The sequence below is a fragment of the Halichoerus grypus genome, chromosome 6, assembly GCF_964656455.1.
Source record: "Halichoerus grypus chromosome 6, mHalGry1.hap1.1, whole genome shotgun sequence".
NCBI lineage: Eukaryota > Metazoa > Chordata > Mammalia > Carnivora > Phocidae > Halichoerus > Halichoerus grypus.
Genome location: NC_135717.1, coordinates 83,539,938 through 83,567,472, shown reverse-complemented (window position 1 = coordinate 83,567,472; position 27,535 = coordinate 83,539,938). Strand labels below are relative to the sequence as shown.

At 39.8% G+C, this 27,535-nt stretch overlaps 1 protein-coding gene across 1 annotated transcript in view; it reads left to right on the top strand.

Moving 5' to 3' along the window:
• CD163 (CD163 molecule) overlaps positions 1 to 27,535 on the top strand; it is a 41,420-nt gene that overhangs the window by 9,130 nt on the left and 4,755 nt on the right. The window contains 10 exon segments of the mRNA XM_078075555.1: positions 8,734 to 9,054; positions 9,798 to 10,118; positions 20,817 to 21,131; positions 21,230 to 21,544; positions 21,933 to 22,022; positions 22,363 to 22,677; positions 23,826 to 24,146; positions 25,284 to 25,592; positions 26,164 to 26,199; positions 26,619 to 26,726. Of these exon segments, the coding sequence (XP_077931681.1) occupies positions 8,734 to 9,054; positions 9,798 to 10,118; positions 20,817 to 21,131; positions 21,230 to 21,544; positions 21,933 to 22,022; positions 22,363 to 22,677; positions 23,826 to 24,146; positions 25,284 to 25,592; positions 26,164 to 26,199; positions 26,619 to 26,726 (2,451 nt within the window).

Genomic DNA, 27,535 nt, shown 5'->3' with positions numbered 1-27,535 from the left:
TATACCACATCTTCTTTATCCATTCATCTGTCGATGGACATCTTGGCTCTTTCCACAGTTTGGCTATTGTGGACATTGCTGCTATAAACATTGGGGTGCAAGTACCCCTTTGGATCACTACATTTGTATCTTTGGGGTAAATACCCAGTAGTGCAATTGCTGGATCGTATGGTAGCTCTATTTTCAACTTTTTGAGGAACCTCCATACTGTTTTCCAGAGTGGCTGCACCAGCTTGCATTCCCACCAACAGTGTAGGAAGGTTCCCCTTTCTCTGCATCCCCGCCAACATCTGTCGTTTCCTGACTTGTTAATTTTAGCCATTCTGACTGGTGTGAGGTGGTATCTCACTGAGGTTTTGATTTGGATTTCCCTGATGCCGAGCGATGTTGAGCACTTTTTCATGTGTCTGTTGGCCATTTGGACGTCTTCTTTGGAAAAATATCTGTTCATGTCTTCTGCCCATTTCTTGATTGGATCATTTGTTCTTTGGGTGTTGAGTTTGATAAGTTCTTTATAGATTTTGGATACTAGCCCTTTATCTGGTATGTCATTTGCAGATATCTTCTCCCATTCTGTCAGTTGTCTTTTGGTTTTGTTGACTGTTTCTTTTGCTGTGCAAAAGCTTTTTATCTTGATGAAGTCCCAATAGTTCATTTTTGCCCTTGCTTCCCTTGCCTTTGGCGCTGTTTCTAGGGAGAAGTTGCTGTGGCTGAGGTCGAAGAGGTTGCTGCCTGTGTTCTCCTTTAGGATTTTGATGGACTCCTGTCTCACACTGAGGTCTTTCAACCATTTTGAGTCTATTTTTGTGTGTGGTGTAAGGAAATGGTCCAGTTTCATTCTTCTGCATGTGGCTGTCCAATTTTCCCAACACCATTTGTTGAAGAGACTGTCTTTTTTTCCACTGGACATTCTTTCCTGCTTTGTCGAAGATTAGTTGACCATAGAGTTCAGGGTCCATTTCTGGGCTCTCTATTCTGTTCCATTGATCTGTGGGTCTGTTTTTGTGCGAGTACCATACTGTCTTGATGATGACAGCTTTGTAATAGAGCTTGAAGTCCGGAATTGTGATGCTACCAGCTTTGCTTTTCTTTTTCAACATTCCTCTGGCTATTCGGGGTCTTTTCTGGTTCCATACAAATTTTAGGATTATTTGTTCCATTTCTTGAAAAAAGTGGATGGTATTTTGATGGGGATTGCATTGAATGTGTAGATTGCTCTAGGTAGCATTGACATCTTCACAATATTTGTTCTTTCAATCCTTGAGCACGGAACGTTTTTCTATTTCTTTGTGTCTTCCTCAATTTCTTTCATGAGTAGTTTATAGTTTTCTGAGTACAGATCCTTTGCCTCTTTGGTTAGATTTATTCCTAGGTATCTTATGGTTTTGGGTGCAATTGTAAATGGGATCAACTCCTTAATTTCTCTTTCTTCTGTCTTGTTGTTGGTGTATAGGAATGCCACTGATTTCTGTGCTTTGATTTTATATCTTGCCACTTTACTGAATTCCTGTATGAGTTCTAGCAGTTTTGGGGTGGAGTCTTTTGGGTTTTCCACAGGAAGTATCATATCATCTGCAAAGAGTGAGAGTTTGACTTCTTCTTTGCTGATTTGGATGCCTTTTATTTCTTTTTGTTGTCTGATTGCTGTGGCTAGGACTTCTAATACTATGTTGAATAGCAGTGGTGATAGTGGACATCCCTGCCGTGTTCCTGACCTTAGGGGGATAGCTCTCAGGTTTTCCCCATTGATAATGATATTCACTGTGGGTTTTTCATAGATGGCTTTTATGATATTGAGGTATGTACCCTCTATGCCTATACTCTGAAGCCTTTTGATCAAGAAAGGATGCTGTACTTTGTCAAATGCTTTTTCTGCATCTATTGAGAGGATCATATGGTTCTTATTCTTTCTTTTATTAATGTATTGTATCACATTGATTGATTTGCAGATGTCGAACCAAACTTGCAGCCCAGGGATAAATCCCACTTGTTGGTGGTGAATAATCCTTTTAATGTACAGTTGGATCTTATTGGCTAGTATTTTGGTGAGAATTTTTGCATCCATGTTCATCAAGGATATTGGTCTGTAATTCTCCTTTTTGATGGGGTCTTTGTCTGGTTTGGGGATCAAGGTAATGGTGGCCTCATAAAACGAGTTTGGAAGTTTTCCTTCCATTTCTCTTTTTTGGAACAGTTTCAGAAGAATAGGTATTAATTCTTCTTGAAATGTTTGGTAGAATTCCCCTGGGTAGCCATCTGGCCCTAGGCTCTTGTTTGTTGGGAGATTTTTGATGACTGCTTCAATTTCCTTAGTGGTTATAGGTCTGTTCAGGTTTTCTATTTCTTCCTGGTTCAGTTTTGGTAGTTGAGACATCTCTAGGAATGCATCCATTTCTTCCAGATTATCTTATTTGCTGGCATAGAGTCCCTCATAATATGTTCTTATAATTGTTTGTATTTCTTTGGTGTTGGTTGTGATCTCTCCTCTTTCATTCATGATTTTATTTATTTGGGTCCTTTCTCTTTTCTTTTTGATAAGTCTGGCCAGGGGTTTATCAATCTTGTTAATTCTTTCAAAGAACCAGCTCCTAGTTTCGTTGATCTGTTCTACTGTTCTTTTGGTTTCTATTTCATTGATTTCTGCTCTGATCTTTATTATTTCTCTTCTCCTGCTGGGTTTAGGCTTTATTTGCTGTTCTTTCTCCAGCTCCTTTAGGTGTAGGTTTAGGTTGTGTATTTGAGACCTTTCTTGTTTCTTGAGAAAGGCTTGTATTGTTATATACTTTCCTCTTAGGACTGCCTTGGCTGCATCCCAAAGATTTTGAACAGTTGTGTTTTCATTTTCATTTGTTTCCATGAGTTTTTTTTAATTCTTCTTTAATTTCCTGGTTGACCCATTCATTCTTTAGTAGGATGCTCTTTGGCCTCCATGTATTTGAGTTCTTTCTGACTTTCCTCTTGTGATTGAGTTCTAGTTTCAAAGCATTGTGGTCTGAAAATATGCAGGGAATGATCCCAATCTTTTGGTACCAGATGAGACCTGATTTGTGACCTAGGATGTGATCTGTTCTGGAGAATGTTCCAGGGGCACTAGAGAAGAATGTGTATTCTGTTGCTTTGGGATGGAATGTTCTGAATATATCTGTGAAGTCCATTTGGTCCAGTGTGTCACTTAAAGTCTTTATTTCCTTGTTGATCTTTTGCTTAGATGATCTGTCCATTTCAGTGAGGGGGGTGTTAAAGTCCCCCACTATTATTGTATTGTTGTCAATGTGTTTCTTTGCTTTTGTTATTAATTGGCTCATATAACTGGCTGCTCCCATGTTAGGGGCATAGATATTTACAATTGTTAGATCTTCTTGTTGGATAGACCCTTTAAGTAGGATATAGTGTCCTTCCTCATCTCTTATTACAGTCTTTGGTTTAAAATCTAATTTGTCTGATATAAGGATTGCCACCCCAGCTTTCTTTTGGTGTCCATTAGCATGGGAAATGGTTTTCCACCCCCTCACTTTCAACCTGGAGGTGTCTTTGGGTCTAAAATGAGTCTCTTGCAGACAGCATATCACTGGGTCTTATTTTTTTATCCAATCTGATAGCCTGTATCTTTTGACTGGGGCATTTAGCCCATTTACATTCAGGGTAACTATTGAAAGATATGAATTTAGTGCCATTGTATTGCCTGTAAGGTGACTGTTACTGTATATTGTCTGTGTTCCTTTCTGGTCTATGTTACTTTTAGGCTCTCTCTTTGCTTAGAGGACCCCTTTCAAGATTTCTTGTAGGGCTGATTTCGTGTTTGCAAATTCCTTTAGTTTTTGTTTGTCCTGGAAGCTTTTTATCTCTCCTTCTATTTTCAATGACAGTTAGCTGGATATAGTATTCTTGGCTGCATATTTTTCTCATTTAGTGCTCTGAATATATCATGCCAGTCCTTTCTGGCCTGCCAGGTCTCTGTGGATAGGTCTGTTGCCAATCTAATGTTTCTACCATTGTAGGTTACAGATCTCTTCTCCTGGGCTGCTTTCAGGATTTTCTCTTTGTCTCTGAGACTCGTAAGTTTTACTATTAGCTGTCAGGGTGTTAACCTATTTTTATTGATTTTGAGAGGGGTTCTCTGTGCCTCCTGGATTTTGATGGCTGTTTCCTTCCCCAAATTAGGGAAGTTCTCTGCTATAATTTGCTCCAATATACCTTCTGCCCCTCTCTGTCTCTTTCGTCTTCTTCTGGGATCCCAATTATTCTAATGTTGTTTTGTCTTATGGTATCACTTATCTCTCGAATTCTGCCCTCGTGATCCAGTAGTTGTTTATCTCTCTTTTTCTCAGCTTCTTTATTTTCCATCATTTGGTCTTCTATATCACTAATTCTCTCTTCTGCCCCCATTTATCCTAGCAGTTAGAGACTCCATTTTTTATTGCACCTCATTAATAGCCTTTTTGATTTCGACTTGGTTAGATTTTAGTTCTTTTATTTCTCCAGAAAGGGTTTCTCTAATAATTTCCGTGTTTTTTTCAAGCCCAGCTATTATCTTTAAAATCATCATTCTGAACTCTAGTTCTGACATCTTACTAATGTCTTTATCGATTAAGTCCCTGGCAGTTGGTACTGCCTCTTGTTCCTTATGTTGAGGTGATTTTTTCCGTCTCGTCATTTTGTCCAGAGGAGAATAGATGAATGAGAGAACAAAATGCTAACAGGGTGATAACATCCCACACTAAACAAATCAGAAAAGACTTGAAACAGGGAAAAGAAAGGGAAAGAAAGAAAAAAGAAAAAGAAAAAGATAAAAACAAACAAAAACAAAAACAAAAACAAAACAGAATATGATGAAATATGATCAGGCTGGTGCATAGATCAGTGCCACACACTAGATTTTGGGCATATTTTGGTCTGTTAGAAGAAAGTACCTCCCAAAATTTTAAAGAAAGAAAAACTTATATATGTACAAAAATAAGGGTTAATATGATGAAGGGATAGAATATGACTGTAAAGATGAAAATTATAAAAGATTTTATAAAAGGAATTGATAACATAAGAAGTTGGTTGAAAAAAGAAAGAAGAAGATTTAAAAAAAAAAAGGGGGGGGAGAGAATGTGATCAGGCAGGAGACTAGAACAAAGTCATACACCAGATACTTAGGGTATATTTTGATCTGTTAGAAGAAACTGTATCCCAAATTTTAAAGAGAGAACAACTTATATATATATACCAAAAATAAGGGTAACTATTATGAAGGGATAGAATATGACTCTAAAAATGAAAAATAAAAAAACATTTTTTAAAAAAGGGATTGATAAGATGTTGGTTGAAAAAGGGAAAAAGAAAAATTCAAAAAAAAAGTTAAAAAAATTAACTTTGAAAGACTAAAGAATCATGGGAAAAAAGCCATGAATTCTATGTGCAGTATTCCCCTAGTGCTGGAGTTCTGCCGTTCTCATTGATCGGTAAACTTGGTCTTGGCTGGCTGTTCTTTTTTTTTTTTAATTATGTTATGTTAATCACCATACATTACATCATTAGTTTTTGATGTAGTGTTCCATGATTCATTGTTTGCGTATAACACCCAGTGCTCCATACAGGCCATGCCCTCCTTAATACCCATCACCAGGCTAATCCATCCCCCTATTCCCCTCCCCTCTAGAACCCTCAGTTTGTTTTTTCAGAGTCCATAGTCTCTCATGGTTTGTCTGCCCCTCTGATTTCCCTCCCTTCATTCTTCCCCTCCTGCTATCTTCTTCTTTTTTTTTTTTTTTTTTTTACATATAATGTATTACTTGTTTCAGAGGTACAGGTTTGTGATTCAACAGTCTTACACAATTCACAGCGCTCACCATAGCACATACCCTCCCCAATGTCTATCACCCAGCCACCCCATCCCTCCCACCCCCCACCACTCCAGCAACCCTCAGTTTGTTTCCTGAGATTAAGAATTCCTCATATCAGTGAGATCATATGATACATGTCTTTCTCTGATTGACTTATTTTTCTCAGCATAACACCCTCCAGTTCCATCCATGTCATTGCAAATGGCAAGATTTCATTCCTTTTGATGGCTGCATAATATTCCATTGTATATATATAATACCACATCTTCTTTATCCATTCATCTGTCGATGGACATCTTGGCTCTTTCCACAGTTTGGCTATTGTGGACATTGCTGCTATAAACATTGGGGTGCAAGTACCCCTTTGGATCACTACATTTGTATCTTTGGGGTAAATACCAAGTAGTGCAATTGTTGGGTCATAGGGTAGCTCTATTTTCAACTTTTTGAGGAACCTCCATACTGTTTTCCAGAGTGGCTGCACCAGCTTGCATTCCCACCAACAGTGTAGGAGGGTTCCCCTTTCTCCACATCCCCACCAACATCTGTCCTCTCCTGACTTGTTAATTTTATTGGCTAGCTGTTCTTGCTGATCTCTGAGGGAGGGGCCTGTTGCCGCGGTTCCCAAATGTCTTTGCAGGAGGCAGAATTGCCCCATCCTTGCCTGGTCCAGGGTAAGTAATCTGCTTGGGTTTGCTCTCGGGAGCTTTCGTTCTCTGCAAGCTTTCCGTACAGCTTTGGAGGACGAGAGTGAAAATGGCAGCTTCCCAATCTCTGCCCCGGAGGAGCCGAGAACTTGGGGCCCCAGTCCTCAGTGCACCCCAGAGAAAAGCAGTCAATCATTCCCGTCTCCCCGGTCTCCGGCTGCACTCCGTGCTCAGCTGGCCTGTGACTGAGCGTTTCTATCTCTGGCACCGGACTCATTGTGGAGTCTCCAAACCCAGCAGATCCCAGCAGTGCGCTCCCACGCTGCTCCTCCCGGGGGAGGAAGGGGAGTCTCCCCGGATCTGCCGCTTGTTGGGTCCCTGCTGGAGGAGCATTGCCCCAACTGTGCTGTGGATCACAGTTTATGGCAACCCTGAGCTGAGAGCCCACTCCTCGGCTCCGTCTCTGCAGCCAGCTTCCCCGCTCTGATACCTGGGAGCTCTGCCGCACTCAGGCACCCCCAGTCTTTCTGTGACCCCGAGGGTCCTGAGACCACACTGTCCCATGAGGGTTCCACCCCCTCTTAGCCACTGGAGCAACGTCCCTCAGCAGAGCAGACTTCTAAAAGTTCCGATTTTGTGCTCCGCTGCTCTATCACTTGCCAGAAGCGGCCGCTGGAGGACCCCTCTCCCGCCGTCTATCCTCCCAAATATCACCTCAGATTCACTTCTCCACATGTCCTACCTTCCAGAAAGTGGTCGCTTTTCTGTTCAGAGAGTTGTTGCTATTCTTTTCTTCAATCTCCTGTTGAGTTTGTAGGTGTTCAGAATGGTTTGATCCCTATCCAGCTGAATTCCCGAGACCAGACAAAATCCAGGTCTCCTATTCCTCTGCCGTCTTGCTCTTCCTCTGACTTATTTGTTTTATAACTGGAAGTTTGTACCTCTTGACCCCCTTCATCCATTTCACCCATCCCCCTGCCCACCTCACCTCTGGCAACCACCAGTTTGTTCTCTATAGTTAAGAATCTGTTCATTTGTTTTGTTTTTTAGAGTCCACATATAAATGAAATCATATGATATTTGCCTTTCTATGTCTGGCTTATTTCACTAAGCATTATACCCTATAGGTCCATCCATGTTGTTACAAATGGCAAGAGCTCATTCTTTCTGATGGCTGAGTAATATTCCATCATATATATATATATATACACACCACATCTTCTTTATCCATTCTTCTGTAGATGGACACTTGGGCTGTTTCCATATCTTGACTATTGTAAATAATGCTGCAATAAACAGAAGTATGTATATTTTTTCAAATTAGCATTTTCATTTTCTTTGGGTAAATAACCATTAGTGGAATTACTGGATCATATGGTATTTCTATTTTTAAATTTTTTATTAAGTTTTGTATTTTAATTCTAGTATAGTTAACACAGTGTTATATTAGTTTTAAGTGTACAAATTGGTGACTCAACAATCCTATACTATCTCAGTGCTCATCATGATAAGTGTACTCAATCCCTTGCACCTTTTTCACCCATCCTCCCATCCACCTTCCCTCTGGTAACCATCAGTTCTCTATAGTTAAGAGTCTGCTTCTTGGTTTGTCTCTCTCTTTTTTTTTTTCCCCTTTGCTCATTTGTTTGTTTCTTAAATTCCACATATAAAGGAAATCATATGGTATTTGTCTTTCTCTGATTTACTTATTTTACTTAGCATTATACTGTCTAGCTCCACCCATGTTATTGCAAATGGCAAGATTTTATTCTCTTTATGGCTGAATAATATTCCACCATATATATACACCACATCTTCTTTATTCATCTATCAATGGACACTTGGGCTGCTTCCATAATTTGGCTATCATAAATAATGCTGCTATAAACACAGGGGTTCATACACCCCTTCAAATTAGTGTTTTTGTATTTTGGGGGGAAATACCCAGTAGTGCAATTCCTGGATCATAAGGTAGTTCTATTTGTAATTTTTTGGGGAACCTCCATACCGTTTTCCATAGTGGCTGCACCAGTTTGCATTCCCACCAACAGTACGAGAGGGTGCCCCTTTCTCCACATCTTCACCAGACTTGTTATTTCTTATGTTTTTGTTATTAGCCATTCTGAAAAGTCCTGTCTTCTTGCCCAAGCCACTCTTTCTCCACCTTTAATGATTTTTCACTGTTTTCTCTGTCTCTACTTATAGTCCCCCCTTATTCTTGTTTCTTTATTATGATTTGTTTTGTGTCTCTCTTACAGATGGAGCAGATCTCAGCCTGAGATTGGTAGATGGAGTCACTGAATGTTCAGGAAGATTAGAAGTAAAATTCCAAGGGGAATGGGGGACAGTGTGTGATGATGGCTGGGATAGTAATGATGCCGCTGTGGTATGTAAGCAACTGGGATGCCCAACTGCCATCGCCACCACTGGTCGAGTTAATGCCACTGAGGGAACTGGACACATTTGGCTTGACAGTGTTTCCTGCCACGGACATGAATCTGCTCTCTGGCAGTGTAGACACCACGAATGGGGAAAGCATTATTGCAATCATAATGAAGATGCTGGTGTGACATGTTCTGGTAAGTTAAAAGAAAAAGAAAAACAGAGAAGGAAGGACCTGTGTTCTTTAGGAGTAGGAATAGATGTGAGATGGGAGAGATAGAAATAACTAATAATTTCCATGTTGTAAGGAATCTTAAACACATTCTTTTTTTTCTTTCTTTTTAAAAAGGTCTTATCTATCTATCATCTATCTATCTATTTAGAGAGTATGGGCAGAGGGAGAGGGAGAGAGAGAATCCTCAAGCAAACTCCACACTGAGTGCAGAACCCAACGTGGGGCTCGACCCCACAACCCCGAGATCAGGATCCCAAAATCACAACTTCGAGCTCATGACCTGAGCTGAAACCAAGAGTTGGACGTTCAACCAACTGAGCCACCCAGACATCCCCATTCTTTATTTGACTAGTTTGGAGGATTGTCTATTTTCTGTAGTAATTATTCAGGCTTCTGTTAGGGACCACATTTCAGAGTCTAAATCTACCTGGAGCTCCAAGACACAAAATGTTATGTCTTTTTAAAAAATCTCTGGCTTGCTCATATTTTTCTGCCATTGACAATTTTTATTAACCCTTGCAACTATAATCCTGTTTCTAACTGAATTCATAGCCTATACTGGCTGTTAAAAAAAAACACCAAGAGATGGATAAGTCATCCTTTCCAATGCCTCAGTATGTGGGAAGGAGCAAGATAAAAAAAATCTATCTTTTGGGAGCTAACCTCCATATGTACCTATGGACTAAGCTTAAGTTTCTTTTGCAGATGGATCCGATCTGGAGCTGAGACTTGTTGGTGGAGGCAGCCGCTGTGCTGGGACAGTGGAGGTGGAAATTCAGAAACTGATAGGGAAAGTATGTGACAGAGGCTGGACACTGAAAGAAGCCGATGTGGCTTGCAGGCAGTTGGGATGTGGATCTGCTCTCAAAACATCCTATCAGATTTATTCCAAAGTTAAGGCAACAGACACATGGCTGTTTTTAAGCAGCTGTGTTGGAAATGAAACTTCTCTTTGGGACTGCAAGAACTGGCAGTGGGGTGGACTTAGCTGTGATCACTATGAAGAAGCTAAAGTTACCTGCTCAGGTAAGACTTTCAATCAATGTGTTAAGAAGTTGAATTCCAGGGGTATAAATTTCCAGTAAGATCCTTGAAACTGATGAGAAACATTGGTACTTATGACTAGATCTCACTCAAGAAACCAGAAAATGCCTATTCCATTGTGTGAGTTTCAGATGAAATTATAATTCATTTTGTGCCTTGGTCAAGGGTGTGACTTGTTTTATTTTGTTTTTGTTCATTTTAGCTTTTCAGGAATTTTTTTTTTAAGATTTAATTATATGAGCGGAAGAGAGAGATTGAGCAGAGGAAGGGGCAATGGGAGAGGGAGAGAGAATCCGAAGCAGACTCCCCACTGAGTGTGGAGCTCAATCTCACGACAATCTCACGATGCTTAACCAACTGCACCACCCAGGCGCCCCTGTTTTTGTTTTTATTTAAATAACAGTTAATTAAGGGGCACCTCGATGGCTTAGTTGATTGAGCGACCACCTCTTGATTTCTGCTCAGGTCATGATCTCACATTCATGAGATCAGCCCTGCGTTGTGCTCGTTGGGGTGTCTGCTTGGGATTCTCTCTCTCCCTCTCCCTCTGAGCCTCCCTCAGCTCTCTCTCTCTCTCTTTAAATGAATAAATAAAATCTTAAAAATATAAATTAGTTAACATACAGTATAATATTAGTTTCTGATGTACAAATTAGTGATTCAGCACTTATAAAGAACACCCAGTGCTCTTCACAAGTGCCCTCCTCAATCTCATCCGCCCCACCTCCCCTCTGGTAACCATCAATTTGTTTTCTATAGTTAAGAGTCTGTTTCTTAGTTTGCCCCTCTCCCTTCTTTTCCCTATGCTTATTGATTAAGAAACAAAACAATTGAGTCATTTTTAAATCCATGGAAGTACTGAAAGATTAAGAAGGATTAAAATTTTGAAGGTAGAACTTAAATATGTCTTTCATGGGAATGTCTCCAAATGATTTTTAAAAAATGTGAGACAGGAATCCATCAAAATCCCAGAGGAGAACACAGGCGGAAACCTCTTCGACCTCAGCCACAGCAACTTCTTCCTAGAAACATCACCAAAGGCAAGGGAAGCAAGGGCAAAAATGAACTATTGGGACTTCATCAAGATAAAAAGCTTTTGCACAGCAAAGGAAATAGTCAACAAAACCAAAAGACAACCGACAGAATGGGAGAAGATATTTGCAAATGACATATCAGATAAAGGGCTAGTATCCAAAATCTATAAAGAACTTATCAAACTCAACACCCAAAGAACAAATGATCCAATCAAGAAATGGGCAGAAGACATGAACAGACATTTTTCCAAAGAAGACGTCCAAATGGCCAACAGACACATGAAAAAGTGCTCAACATCGCTCGGCATCAGGGAAATCCAAATCAAAACCTCAATGAGATACCACCTCACACCAGTCAGAATGGCTAAAATTAACAAGTCAGGAAACGGCAGATGTTGGCGGGGATGCAGAGAAAGGGGAACCCTCCTACACTGTTGGTGGGAATGCAAGCTGGTGCAGCCACTCTGGAAAATAGTATGGAGGTTCCTCAAAAAGTTGAAAATAGAGATACCCTACAACTCAGCAATTGCACTACTGGGTATTTACCACAAAGATACAAATACAGTGATCCGAAGGGGTACGTGCACCCCAATGTTTATAGCAGCAATGTCCACAATAGCCAAACTATGGAAAGAGCCAAGATGTCCATCAACAGATGGATGGATAAAGAAGATGTGGTATATATATAGAGAGAGATATAGAAACCTATATCTATATCATCTATATCTATATCTATATCTATATCTATATCTATATCTATATATACAATGGAATATTATGCAGCCATCAAAAGGAATGAAATCTTGCCATTTGCAACGACGTGGTTGGAACTAGCAGGTTATATGCTACGCAAAATAAGTCAATCAGAGAAAGACATGTATCATATGATCTCACTGATATGAGGAATTCTTAATCTCAGGAAACAAACTGAGGGTTGCTGGAGTGGTGGGGGGTGGGAGAGATGGGGTGGCTAGGTGATAGACACTGGGGAGGGTATGTGCTATGGTGACCGCTGTGAATTGTGTAAGACTGATGAATCACAGACCTGTACCTCTGAAATAAATAATACATTATATGTCAAAAAAAAACAAAAAAAGAAGAAGATAGTAGGAAGGGAAAAATGAAGGGGGGAAATCAGAGGGGGAGACGAACCATGAGAGACTATGGACTCTGAGAAGCAAACTGAGGGTTTTAGAGGGGAGACGGGTGTGGGGATGGGTTAGCCTGGTGATGGGTATTAAGGAGGGCACGTATTGAATGGAGCACTGGGTGTTATACACAAACAGGGAATCATGGAACACTACATCAAAAACTAATGATGTAATGTATGGTGACTAACATATCATAATAAAACAAAATTAAAAAAAAATATGTTGGATAAACTGGCATGACTATGCAAGAATTTCTTCTTTCTGAATGTTTTTGTGTTTTCACTGCAACTTCTTTTAGCAGTTCCAAAGTGAGCTGTGAGTTGGCCAGGTTTAAGGAAAATCTCTAGTATTTTATGCTAATCACATTTACACAAATGTTAACATTGTTGAAAAGTGATGCCTTTTTTAACAACTGTAAGGTAACATATTGACATAACTATTACTGATATGGTAAAAGAAAGACTTTAAGAAAAGCAACCTAAGAACAAAACTGTTAACCATATAGAGATGTGGTCATGTGGTGCTCCATGTCCACTAACCAATGACTTTACTTCAGATACATCCTAATCTAGATGTGCTCCTATGTGCATTACCTGATGTTACAAATTGTGTCTACCTTTAGTTACATAGAAATTATCCTCTGACTGGAAAAAGACAATCTTTTAAGGTACAAATTTGAATATACATATCTGCTTTTCAACCATTCTTCTTTTCTTTTTTAAAGAGATTCCTTGATTAGACAATATATTCACATGGTTCACACTTTGTGTGTGTGTGTGTTCGTGTATGTATGTGTGTGGTTTTTTTTATGATTCACACTTTGAAATGAAAGTGTAAGCTCTTCCCAAAAATTATCCCCAGCTGTCCAGTTCTATTCTTCACATATATATATATTCACAAATATATATATATGTATGTATGTGTATATATATATATATATATATATATATTCTTTAGGAGATATTTTATGTAAATACAAACAAATCCATATATAAGTTTCACCTCATTTTGTTGTTCAAGTGATGGTATATTATATGAATTGTTGTGTACCTTAGTATTCACTTGGTAAAACATCTTGACCGTAATTTCATATCAATATTTAAAGACCTTTCTGAAATTACTTCTCTATCCATGACATTTCTTTTCTTATCATTTATTACTCTGTGACTTTATTTATACTTTTAATTTCTTTTATTAGATAAAATTAGCTTGGTTTTGCTTTTTTTTAATGAACCAGCATTTGGATTTTTTAAGATTAATATTATTTTCATCTTCTAATTCATTATAATTTGTTTTTCTTTCTATTAATTCCTTTCCGGTTTCTGACTGATTTAACTTTTTGAGTGCAGTGCTTAATTAATGTTGATTCTTTCCTAGTTATTAATATAAATACGTGAGGTTATAGGTCTTCCACTGAATATACCAGTGATTGCCTCATATAATTGACAAATTGATGCTCTGTGAATCTGGGACATAGATCTTCCTATGACTGTTATGTGGTCATTATGAATTGTTCTCTTTAGTATTATAAAGTTTCCCCTTTTCTATGGTTGAATGATTTTTGTTCTGAATCAAACTTGTCTGATATTTCTTTTTAAAGATTTTATTTATTTAACAGAGAGACACAGCAAGAGAGGGAACACAAGCAGGGGGAGTGGGAGAGGGAGAAGCAGGCTCCCCGCTGAGCAGGGAGCCTGATGCGGAGCTCGATCCCAGGACCCTGGGATCATGACCTGAGCCGAAGGCAGATGCTTAACCCACCGAGGCACCCAGGCACCCCCAAACTTGTCTGATATTAGTATCACAACTATTGCTTTATTTATTTTCTATTCTCTTATTTTCAACCTTTATGAATCATTTTGTTCTAGGCGCATCACTTGTATTCATCCTAGAATTCAGATTTATTTTAAAAAGAACTCTGATTGGATTAATTTTGAGAGATGAGAGACATATTTGACCTTAACTTAGTCATATTATTCATTTTTTGTTGTCATATTATACATCCATAATATTTATTGTCATCATGTATCATGCTACAACTATGAACTATATTTCTCTATATAACTTTTTTTGGGGGGGAACTTTGCTTATGTTTGGGCATGTGTAAGCATTATTGTATGTAAGATCATTTTCTTCTAAATATTTTCCTATTAATTGTATTTTATATTAGTTAGCATTTAGTTTAGCAGCATCCAAAAGAAAGCCAAATAAGAGTGGATAAAGAAAATTTTACTTCTTTCTCACTAAAATAAGTCAAATAGGTAAGCAGTTTAAGGCTGTTTGGGTGGTTCTGTGGTCACCAAGAAGTGCCTAGAATTGTTTCTCTGAGGTAATTATCAAATCCTATTGGTCAAGAATGATAAGTTGCCCTGCAACTGAGTGAGCTTCCTGGTAAGCCAATCTGATAGTCCAGGTTCTGCCCTCTGAGAAGCTGTCCTCTGTCCATTGTCCTTCATGGGCCCAGGTCTATTCTTGGGCCAGTTCCTTCTACTGCAGGCTCTCCAAAGTCATATCTAGGTGCGGTTTGGGGGCTGCACACCTTTCACAACCCACTTTCTGCTGACTTTGGTTCAGGGACCCTTGGATTGCTTTACAGGTTGAGTTACTGTTGGCTGATGTCAGCTGTCCTCAAAGTCAGCGAAATAATTCTCTCCAAACTGAGAATTCTTCTGGTCAATTTTCTTTCATGGTAATGCCACTTGAAAGTAACCAGAGTCAAGGAATATATTTATAAACTTTGATCTTTGCTATGACCAGCTCCTTCACTGCCCTAAGGTCATTTGAAACCTGGGGTTTGGGAGAAAAAGCAAGACCAAAGTCCTGTCTTTGCTGGTAGGCTCATGGACTTTGTGGAGTATCAATTCTATTTTCTGCTAAGCCTACAGTTTTATCACCACCTCAGTTTGGGGGATAAGGATGCTTAGGGTTTTGTTTTGTTTTGTTTTTTCAATCCTGCAAGTTCCCAATTATAGGTCTCTCATTTCATTATGTAGTAGCTGAAGGCAGAACATACCTCCCTCACAAAATTGGTATTTTTCCTTCCATTTTTTTCTTTCAGTGTGGCTACTTCAAGTCTGAGTTCATCTCTCTCTTGTAAATGCTGAAAGTGGCAAGGAGGATTTACGTCATGCCAGCATTCCGATTTTTTTTTCAGTTTTTTTTTGTTCTCCAAGGACACTCTCTGATTTTTCAGCTTCAGAGCACACATCGTTTTCTTTTCAAGGTGACACTTGTCCAAATATCTTACCATGGATAACAAGACATTAGCTTTCCAGCCTATAATATCTGAGTTATTATATATTTTTTCCATCCATTCCATTCAACCGCATCCAAATTTAGGTTTTATTACTAGAGCACGCAGTTTTGGTAACATTCTGAATTATTTAGGATTCTATTCAACTGCATATAATAGAAATCCCAAATAGAAATAGCATAAATTTGCAGCAGAAGGTGGGCCCTTTTGTTTACAGAACTATATTTTTGTTTGTTAAGTATGTTGTGTGTGCTCTTTGTCTTCTTTTGTAAACTCTTTTGTTATATTCGTGCAGTTTTTAGAAGCTCTTCTACTTAGTGGGTACCTAGGTTTTAGCACTCTTCTTGTTTTGCTAGAAATAGAATTTGTAATTTTGTTTCTTTTTTGAAAGATTTATTTATTTATGAGAGAGTGAGCTAGCGAGTACAAGTAGGGGGAGGGGCAGAGGGAGAGGATCTCAAACCCACTTCCTGCTGAGCAGGGAACCCGAAACGGAAGTGGGCTCGATCCCACAACCCATGAAATCATGACCTGAGCCAAAACCAAGAGTTGGTCACTTAATTGACTGAGCCACCTAGCTGCCCCTTTAATTTTGTTTCTTGATTTCTTGGTACTTCCAGAAGATTTCCAGGGGGGAAAATCATGGAAATACTATCTCTGTGCCTGCCAAATTCAAACTACAAATTCCATTATCTCCTTAGATTCTTAGAGTTCTTAGTTTTGTAGAGCACAGGGCTTTAGGGCTGAAAAGGGCCAAAGAACTCAACAAAGCAGGAAGACTAGAAAGATAAAGCAACAGTTTATCTCTGATGTGCAGTTTCTATAAGCCAGCCACAAAACGGTTTAAGAAAATTGGCTACAAAATTACTTTGAATCCCAGACATTTTGTTTGTGATGGCTATGTATGTGCCACAGAGAACATCTGAACTTAAGCATCAGTTCATATGATTTGTGCTGTATTTACTAAGGTTTTTTTTATTTTTAAGATTTATTTTTATTTTTTAGAGAGAGAAAGAACACAGGGTGGGGGGGGCGGGCAGAGGGAGGGAGAATCCCAAGCAGACTAAGCACTGAGCACAGAGCCTGACCTCGGGTTGGATCCCACAACCCTGAGATCACAACCTGAGCAGAAACCAAGAGTCAGTCCCTTAACGAACTGTGCTACCCAGACGCCCCTGTATTTACTAAGGTTTGAGAAATAGTTTTGATACTAGAATGATTTATACTTCTTCAGAGTCTGGAAAGGAATAAATGATAAAAATGTGTTAATGCTTCTTTAAATCATATTGTGTATTTTATCTATTACTAAACAAAAGGAAGTAATTCTAATGAATTCTTATATTTGTTCTTCTGTCTTCATTTATTTACTTCTAGAGAAAGAAAGAAATACAAATTCAGTTACTTATGCCAGGGGAAAGTTTAAATTATTGATCAAAGGAGCTAAATACAGGTACAAAAATCAAATTAATGGCTTTTATGTTAAAATGCAGTCACAGGTTTAGCAGGAAAGAAATCTCTTAAAGGAGTAAATTATGAATAGTCTAACCATGTACACAAAGTAAACGATATAAGGAAGCCAACTCATGGTGTAGATTAATGTATTACTAACAGATTCATGAAAAAAAAGAAAGCTAGAATGGAATCTCCCAAGTCATTTCTGAATGGAAGACTCTCCTTTTGCTCAGGATTCAAACATTTTAGGAAAAAAGGAAACGAGGGTATTTATAGAAGGGAACTGTTTTCCAGTGCTTCACAAGTTTTCACCATCAAAGAGAAAATTATTTGGTTTGGTTTCATTTTTTGGTTTGTTTTGGCATCAGCTGTGTTTTATTTTGTTCGAGATGGATCCAGATGAGAGAGCAAGAGGTTACAAGAAAGCTGACTTTGGCTCAGTCTAAGAAACTGCCTTTATTTAAAGGTTTATATCTCTCCCAAAGTGGAATGGGATCATATGCATACTAGCTAATGATATCTTAGAGGAATTTCATGCTCAGATAATGATTTAGCAAGAAGAAATTAAGGACTCAAGAGTCCTTCATTATTTGTGGGGTTAGGGACATTATTTGCTTTAAACTCGGAGCTGTGTTTAGAAAGCAATGTGTTCTTCAATTCACATTTGTGTAGAGACTTGCTTTGTACAGATTTAATGGATAAGTGGTGAAATTTTAATGTGCTGGGGTATTTTATACTGCTACAATAGAGAATATAGTCAGATCTAAAACATTTTCAGAAACTGGCAAGTGCTGATAGGATATCTGTGTCACGCTGAGAGTAATGTCAAGGGAATTAGTGATGTTTGACAGCAGGCACTTCTAAAAGACGTATGCCCTTTAGAAGGTCCTTCAAATGCACTTCCTTTCTTTAAAAAATTAATTAAAGGAATCAGTTTGTATTCCCCAAATAATTTCAATCATCTCTGAGTATGTTAAAAGAAACTCTTACTTATCTTGATGGTTGTACTTGGCAAAGAGTGTTCTTAAAACCTGAGCTCCATTTCTTTAGCTTTATTTCTGGTGCGTCTTTTCTTTACATTTTAAATCCCATTCATACTAAATTATTCATAATTCCTCAATTATGCCATATTTCATGACTGTACCCTTTATTTTTATATTTTATTTTATTTTATTTAAGAGAGGGAGAGCAGGGGACGGGCAGAGGGAGAGAAAGAATCTTAAATAAGCTCCACATTAGGTGCAGAGCCTGTCATGGGGCTCAATCTCATGACCCTGAGATCATGATCTGAGCTGAAATCAAGAGTAGGACACTTAACCAACTGAGCCACTCAGGCGCCCCTATGACCGTATCCATTAAATGTGGATTTACACATCGCTTACTTGCCAAACTCCTTATCTTTTTATTTCAAAACTCAGCTCGAATTTATAGCACTCTCTATAGTTTTCCTGCAAAGCCTCCAACAGGGCTGATGACTCCTTCGTTTATTAGTTTTGTATCTAACATATATTTTTAGTTTTGGACTCATCATTATTTGCTTTTTTAATATTTTATTTGAGAGAGAGAAAGAGAGAGCGCACCAGGACGGGGGAAGGGCAGAGGGTGAAGCAGACTCCCCATGAGCAGGGAGCCCGATGCAGGGCTCGATCCCAGGACCCTGAGATCATGACCTGTGCTGAAGGCAGACACTTAACAGATTGAGCCACCCAGGCACCCCTGGACTCATCATTATTTGAGCATGTATATCTTCTGCTCACCTGTGTGTTTTTGAGGGAGAGGGTGTTCAATGAGAGATTGAGTAACCTTGAAAAGAAGTAGCTTTCTCCCAGGTACAAAGGTTGGGAAATACATTATAAATGGAGAGAAAAGTTTCTGCAGAGGCCCAGAAACATGGCATGACCAGGATTCTTTAAGGCTGGAACATCAGGTATGATTGATAGAGTAATAGACATGAAAGCTTTAAAGGTGACATCATAAAGTATTTTAAAGTATGCTAAGAAATTACTGTTTATTATCTCTCTTTAATTTTAATAGATGTGTGACATTGGAGTATCTACCAAAGCTCTCTGTGCTTCAATTGCCTCAAAAGAAAAGTGGTAGTTATAATACCTGCTTCACAGGAATTACACAACAAGTGATCAATACATGTTAACTGCTATGGTTATGATTATTATTAGTAGCAGTAGCTATTTTCACTGATGGACTGAACTGTGACAGACTTTTTAGCCCACCCAAATGCCTAAAACATTGTAGGTCCTTAATACTATTTGTTGAAATGATAAATTATTGCATAAATAGTAAAGAAACGTTGAATTGCCTTGAAGACAAAGAAATCATGTGAAAATACTTGAAATGTAATAACATATCTGTGGGCATGCATATATTTATTAGAAAGAAGGCTTAGAAACAAGATTGCTTAGGAAGCCATTGCAAAGGTCTACATGACATAAGATGACAAATTACATTAAAGCAGTAGCAACAGGGGTGCCTGGGTGGTTCAGTTAAGCATCTGACTCTTGGCTCAGGTCATGATCTCAGGGTCGTGAGATTGAGCCCTGTGTCGGGTGCTGCGCTCAGCGGGGCATCTGCTTGAGATTCTCTCTCTCCCTCTCCCCGTCCCTCCCTCTGCCCCCCCTAAAATAAATAAATAAATCTTAAAAGAAAAAGCAGTAGCAACAAATAAGGAGGAGAAATATCCCGGAGGACTGACAGACCTTGGTGATGTTCCACATGAGCAGTGTATTGAGAAGGTCAGGATTCTAGGCTCTGGAACATACTGCCTGCCTTCGAATCCTGGCCCTTCAGTAACTCTCTATGTGATTGCAGCAAATTACTACACCTCTCTGTTTCAGTTTCCTTGTCTGTAAAATTGGAATGATACTAATAATTATCCCCTGAGGAGATTGTAAAGATTAGGTGAAATAATGTTTGCTCAATATTTAGTAAAGTGCCATAAATAAAATAGGTGCTCATTTAATGCTCACTACTGTCATTATCATTACCATTATTTATGAGATAAAGAAGTGGTTCGATTTTTAAGTGATTCTAATTTGGTCTGGATGTCATTAATTGAGTAAAGAATACTGTGGTCCTGTCAGTAAAATAATTCATTCAATTTTGAACACTTTATATTCTGATGTCCAAGTAGATAGGTTTATGAATATAAATTTAAAGAGAAACATAGAGATGAAAACATATTTATTGGCATTTAAGAGAAGGTGAGGGAGTTGAGGACAGAATCTTGGTCAGGGAATGCATGAAGTGTTTTAGTAAAGCACTGTCAGACGGGAAGGAGGAGAAAACAGGAGAAGAGAGTATCTCATGTATCTAGTGTAACATATATCAAAGGGAAGAAGAAATCCCATGTTCAGTTTGAAAACAGGAAGTATACTGCAACGCTTTATATTAAACCATTCAAAAAGGTTGGGGCCAACACCAGACTGCGGTGGGTAGAGAAATGAATATAAGGCTAAAAAATAAAAAGAGAAGCTATATATCATCTATGGTCTCCAGTGTTATGAATAATGTACACAAAATACTAAATGGAAAGAGTTATCATGCTTCTAGGAATGGTTGATGCCAAGAAACAAAGTTCTAAAATTCTCTCAGATGAATTGGTCCAGTGAGGAATGGGGAGATCTAGAATTTGCTATGCCCAACTCCAGGCAGAAAAGCCAAGGGGGACAAGTATGAAAAATCATTAAACACCCCGGCCTCCCCTTTCCAGTCGCATCATGAAGGAAAATCTAGGAATCATGTCATTTCTCACTGAAATAGTATCATTTTTCAGCCCACAGGGAACCCAAACTCGTTGGAGGAGAAGTTCCCTGCTCTGGTCGTGTTGAAGTGAAACATGGCGACAGGTGGGGCACCGTCTGTGACTCTGACTTCTCTCTGGAAGCTGCCAGTGTGCTGTGCAGAGAGTTACAGTGTGGCACAGTCATTTCCATCCTAGGGGGAGCTCACTTTGGAGAAGGAAATGGACAGATCTGGGCTGAAGAATTCCAGTGTGAGGGGCAGGAGTCCCATCTTTCACTCTGCTCAGTAGCCCCCCGGCCAGATGGGACTTGTAGCCACAGCAGGGATGTTGGAGTCGTCTGCTCAAGTGAGACCCAGAGAACATGTTCAAGTTGTTCCCATACTGTGAAGAGGGTGGGGTTAGGTAATTGCAGACATCTTTTTAAAAGCCCTGTCTCTTTCCAGGATACACAGAAATGCGTTTGGTGAATGGCAAGTCCCAATGTGAGGGAAGAGTGGAGCTTAAGATACTTGGGAACTGGGGATCCCTCTGCAACTCTCATTGGGACATGGAAGATGCCCACGTTTTGTGCCAGCAGCTCAAATGTGGACCAGCCCTTTCTACCCCAGGAGGAGCGCATTTTGGGAAAGGAAGTGGTCCGATCTGGAGGCACATGTTTCACTGCACTGGGACTGAGCAGCATATGGGAGACTGTCCTGTAACTGCTCTGGGTGCGTCACTATGTTCAGCCGGGCAAGTGGCCTCTGTAATCTGCTCAGGTAAGAGGATGACGGACAGCCAATGACGAACGTTTCTCATGGTGGCGTGCCTTCAGAGCAGGTGTACCTATAGAGATGAAGAACAAAAGTAAAAGGGCATGATCTATTTTAAGGAATCATGAGAAGTGTGCCAGAATATTAACCTCATGTGTCTTTTTAGAGGAAAAGTAAACTTAATTTTCACAAACCTCATAATTACATACCTGGTGCTTACCATGTACCAGCCATTCTCAAAGCGTTTGACTCATTCCCAGCCTGGTTGACCTACCAACTTCCCCTCTCTCTAAAGCTGTTTGTTCTCAGCTCATCTGTCTTACACTTCATCAGATCTCCCTTCCTCACCCTAACTTTTTGTATCTTGTATGACTGAGCAGTTTGGTGTTTGCAGGAAATCAGAGTCAGACGCTATCGCCATGCAACTCATCATCTCTGGACACGATGTCTACCATTCCAGAAGAAAGTGGTGTTCCTTGCATAGGTGAGAATCAGTGACCAATCTATAAAAATGATCCCAATCGTTATGGATGTGTTTTATTTTTTTTTTGAACTCTTTTAAATTTTATTATATTATGTTAGTCACCATACAATACATCATTGGTTTTCGATGTGGTGATCCACGATCCATTGTTTTCGTATAACACCCAGTGCTCCATGCAGTACGTGCCCTCCTTAATACCCATCACTGGGCTAACCAATCCCCCTCCCCCCTCCCCTCTAAAACCCTGTTTGTTTCTCAGAGTCCATAGTCTCTCATGGTTCATCTCTCCCTCCGATTCCCCCCCCTTCATTTTTATTAACATTTTATTTTCTCTTTTCAGGGAGTGGTCAGCTTCGCCTGGTAAATGGAGGTGGTCGCTGTGCTGGGAGAATAGAAATCTACCATGAGGGCTCCTGGGGCACCATCTGTGATGACAGCTGGGACCTGAGTGATGCCCACGTGGTGTGCAGACAGCTCGGCTGTGGAATGGCCATTAATGCCACTGGCTCTGCTCATTTTGGGGAAGGAACAGGGCCCATCTGGCTGGATGAGATGAACTGCAATGGAAAAGAATCTCGTATTTGGCAATGCCGTTCACATGGCTGGGGGCGGCACAACTGCAGACATAAGGAGGATGCGGGAGTTATCTGCTCAGGTAAGTTCTGCACGGAAGCTCTGGTCACAATTACTTAAGAAAGGACTGAGGAGGAGCCAAGGGGAGTGAGGGATATTCAACTGAGAGAATTCCCTGAGAAGCAGGTTTAGAGGAAACTATTGCTTGAGTCAGGGTCCCGACATGTGGATTTGATTAATTAATGCTACCCCATGTGCAAGGTAGTATAACATCAGAAAGAGGAAAATACAGAAATAGGCTTGCGTATCATGAACATGAGAACAAAACTAAGATTGAGAACTTCTTTTATGAATATATATGGAGCTACATTCAGTGCACCACTTGATATCACTGTATAAAGAAGTAGATTAAAAGGGACAAGAAGAAATAAATCCAGCACTACCTTCTACAGGGCAAAAGATAATTACCATACCCAAGTAATTTTTCATGATAGGCAAATGAAACTTAACTTGTCATAGGAGTAAAAATTATCATAAGAAGCCACCGCTTTTATTCTGTATACATGGCAAGCTTTAGAAACTATTGTGAAGTTGAGAACTGTACTCAGTTGTAGTATATTGGGAAAAACAGAATTATGACTTGGTTACTTGGGGAAGGGAAAAATTCTATATGCCAGAAGTGATTTGATATCATTTGCATTTAATATCATAAACTGGTAGAGGACATACACAGCCAACTATGAAGAGTCAGAAAAGGAAATATTTTATTTTAAGGTAATGTACACAACATTGGTTTTAGTGTCTGAGTATCTCCATAAATGTGAACTATCAAGAGAGCTGCAAAAAAAATTAATGAAATAAGTTTCTTGAGGCTAAAATTGCAGTAATTTAGGGAGAAAAATACAAACTATATGATTGGTATAAAGGCTCTGAGCCCTTGATTAAGATTTAGAAATCAATTTAGAATCATTGGTGGTCTTCTAAAGAGGTCCCTAAGCACAAAACCCAATACTAGAACACCATAAGCTATTTATAGAGCTATACTATATTTAGTGTAGAACATAATACATTTTATCGAAATCTACTAAATCATCCAGAAGTTACTAAAGAATTACTAGTAATTGACATATTATACCTATTTTTAAAACCATTCTACCTTAGAGTAAAGGGAGGGAGCCCTGTGAATCTTCAGAGAGGATGTGAAACTACTAACTCTGTATTTCACCCCAGAGTTCATGTCTCTGAGACTGACTGATGAAACCAACAGACACAGTTGTGCAGGGCGTCTGGAAGTTTTTTACAATGGAGCTTGGGGCAGCATTGGCAAAAGTGGTATGTCTGCAGCCACCGTGGAGGTGGTATGCAGGCAGCTGGGCTGTGCAGACAGAGGAGACATCATCCCTGCATCTTTAGACAAACCAACATCCAGGCACATGTGGGTGGACAATGTCCAGTGCCCGAAAGGACCCGACACGTTATGGCAGTGTCCATCTGCTCCATGGAAACAGAGAGTGGCCAGCACTTCAGAGGAGACCTGGATCATATGTGCCGGTGAGTATCCGCTGGTTGATATGAGAATTCCATTTTTAATTCTACTATCATCTTCTGATCTCATTAAGTAGGAATGAACAACCTCTGCTACCTCTTCTACCCTGATGGTGTAATTGGTTTCATTTAATTTGGCTTATAGGTATTCAGGATCACGGATTAGTTGTCCAAAAAGCATTACACTCCCCACGGTCTCCTTGAAAGTTTTATTTAATTGCTTTCTCTGAGAACACATGAAGAGCAGAAAATATATAATTCAGTAGTTGACTATTGAATGGTCTACCTTACCGTTCCCACTTTTCTTTTTTTTTTAATACTTTTTTATTTGAGAGAGAGCATGAGCAGAGGGAGAGGGAGAAGCAGGCTCCCTGTTGAGCAGAACTCGACACAGGACTCGATCCCAGGACCCCTGGGTCATGACCTGAGCCGAAGGCAGACGCTCAACCAACTGAGCCACCCAGGCGCCCCTCCTCCCACTTTTCTTTCAAATATTATCTTGCTTTACTAATAGAAGAAGGGAAGCAGTCAAAAATATCAATCCTGAAGTATTTTGCCATTCTCCATCTTCTTACACTGGAAGAGGTTTTTTATGTACCTGGCAATCTCCTAAATCGTTTTCTCTTTGAGAGAAATTAACATTATACAGTGTTAACTTTGTTTATTTCACATTTTCTGACTCACACTAATGTTATTTTTTTTAAAAAAATATTTATTTATTTGAGAGAGAGAGGGAGAGCAAGCAGGAGAGACAGACAGAGGGAGAGAGAGCATGCACCAGTGGGGAGAGGTAGAGGGAAGGGGAGAAGCAGATTCCCCACTGATTAGGGACCCCAACTCAAGGCTCAATCACAGGACTCTGGGATCATGACCTGAGCCAAAGGCTGATGCCTAACCAACTGAGCCACCCAGGTGCCCCCACACTAATGTTCTGATGTCCAGGATGAAATACACCCAGTTTGCTGAAAGGACATAGGCTTTCATAAAGGATAAATTTTGTTAAAAATATATTTTTAAATGCACATTAAATAGCAAAGTATTAAAATAGAGATCTAAAAAGAATTTCAAATCTCTCTTTTCCTCTGTGACCTCTTAGAAGTTTTTATGTTCTCAGAAATGATTTAGGTGTCTGTGATTTTTCAGACAAGATAAGACTTCAAGAAGGAACCTCTAATTGTTCTGGACGTGTGGAGCTCTGGCATGGAGGTTCCTGGGGGACAGTGTGTGATGACTCCTGGGACCTTGAAGACGCACAGGTGGTGTGTCGGCAGGTGGGCTGTGGCCCAGCCTTAGAGGCACTAAAAGAGGCAGCATTTGGCCAGGGGACTGGGCCCATATGGCTCAATGAAGTGACATGCAAAGGAAATGAGTCTTCCTTGTGGGATTGTCCTGCCAGACCCTGGGGGCACAGTGACTGTGGGCACAAGGAAGATGCTGCTGTGAGGTGCTCAGGTGAGTGCCAGGAGCCTGGAGTAAGCTTGGAATCTCAGGCAGCAATGAGGGGGTGGGCATTGAAGTGCCTTGTGTCAAGACTGGACACCTCAACACAGAGACCTGGTGGGGAAAGAATGATGATATTTCTTTTTTTTTTTTTTAAGATTTTATTTATTTATTTGAGAGGGAAAGAGAGAAACAGCATGAGAGGGGAGAGGGTCAGAGGGAGAAGAAGGCTCCCTGCTGAGCCGGGAGCCCGATGTGGGACTCGATCCCAGGACTCCGGGATCATGACCTGAGCCGAAGGCAGTCGCTTAACCAACTGAGCCACCCAGGCGCCCAGAATGATGATATTTCAATCTGAAGGAACGATGAGAACATTTGTTGTTATACATTGGCTTTCACCAAGGAAAAGCATATAACTTATATGTATCTCTGTACAGGAAGAATAAGGATAAAGGGACCCTAGTTTTAGGTGGGAAGGAGTAGTTTACTTGGTTGAGAGGCACCGAGGCTCACATAAAAAAATAGAAATATTTGTTCTACACATTACTCCCCAAATTGAGTCTCCTTCTCTTTTCTCCTACAGAAATTGCCATGACGCAGAGATCATCAAATGCTGGAGGTATATCATGGGGTTTATGAGCATGGGTCCAATTGTCTGCATTATTTAGAATCTTTTTTGTTAAGAGACTTTGGGTCAGAAGTCTTTCTTTTCTTTTCTTTTTTAAAGATTTTATTTATTTATTTGACAGAGAGAGACACAGCGAGAGAGGGAACACAAGCAGGGGGAGTGGGAGAGGGAGAAGCAGGCTTCCCACCGGGCAGGGAGCCCGATGCGGGGCTCGATCCCAGGACCCTGGGATCATGACCTGAGCCGAAGGCAGACGCTTAACGACTGAGACACCCAGGCGCCCCGGTCAGAAGTCTTTCTGAGGATTGGGAAACTTACTTCAGCCATCCTGTATTTAAGAGAGGGATGGTACCAGGGACCTCAGTCTGTTAGCTAAGACATCATCTCTTGTGATACTTACTTGCACTTAGGTCACGCATCCCTTGTTGCATTTGGGATCCTTGGCGTCATTGTGTTGGCCTTTCTCGTTGTTCTCCTCCTGTGGATTCAGAGGCGAAGACAGCAACAGCGGCTTACAGGTCTGAGCCAAGCTATGGTCTTTCTAATGTCTCTATGGGATAAGAAAATTCTTGGGATAAAATACATATTATCTGAAATATATATATACATATTAAAAGCAAGTGTATGCATATTAGACTCAAGCATCAAACAGCCAAAATGATGGAACCTAGAAGAGGTTTAAGCAGTTTCTCCAAAAGAGGGAACAAGATTTCAGAGGAGAAAGGGGTTTTGGTTGGTTGATGATTCCTGTACTTTAGCTGGATGTTTAATTGGGACATTATAGAATTGGTAGTTTAGAATGAATATGCTTATATGGTTTAGGAGGAATCTTTTATTGCCCAAATATGTATTTGCTCTTACTATATACTTAGTACTCATTCTACTGTTCTGTTAAGCAATGTACTAGGCTCTGAAGATATAGACAGCAATAGTCAAGTGTTTTGGTAGTCATGGAATTTCAAGTCTAGCGGAAGAGAGATATATGCAGACAATAAGGCACCATGTAGTATTGCACATTCATGAGAATAAGGAACACAAGTGGCACAGAGAAGACAGTAATTAACTAGGGGAGGGACAGGGGGAGAATTGGAGGCTTCTAGGAAGCTTTTGAGACATTTTGAAAATCAAGTTCCAAGAACTAGGTAAAGTGCATTATAGGGAAAGAGAAAAATATGTACAAGTGTAGAGAAGCTTAAGGGACAGCCACCTGCCATTTTGAGGGGAAGTAAAAGTTGAGCTCAAAGAGAGAAGCTACTGATAAGGCTGTAGAAGAATGGGGAACAAAGGATGAATCATGTACTTCCTGGTAAGAAGATGACGTCAAAGA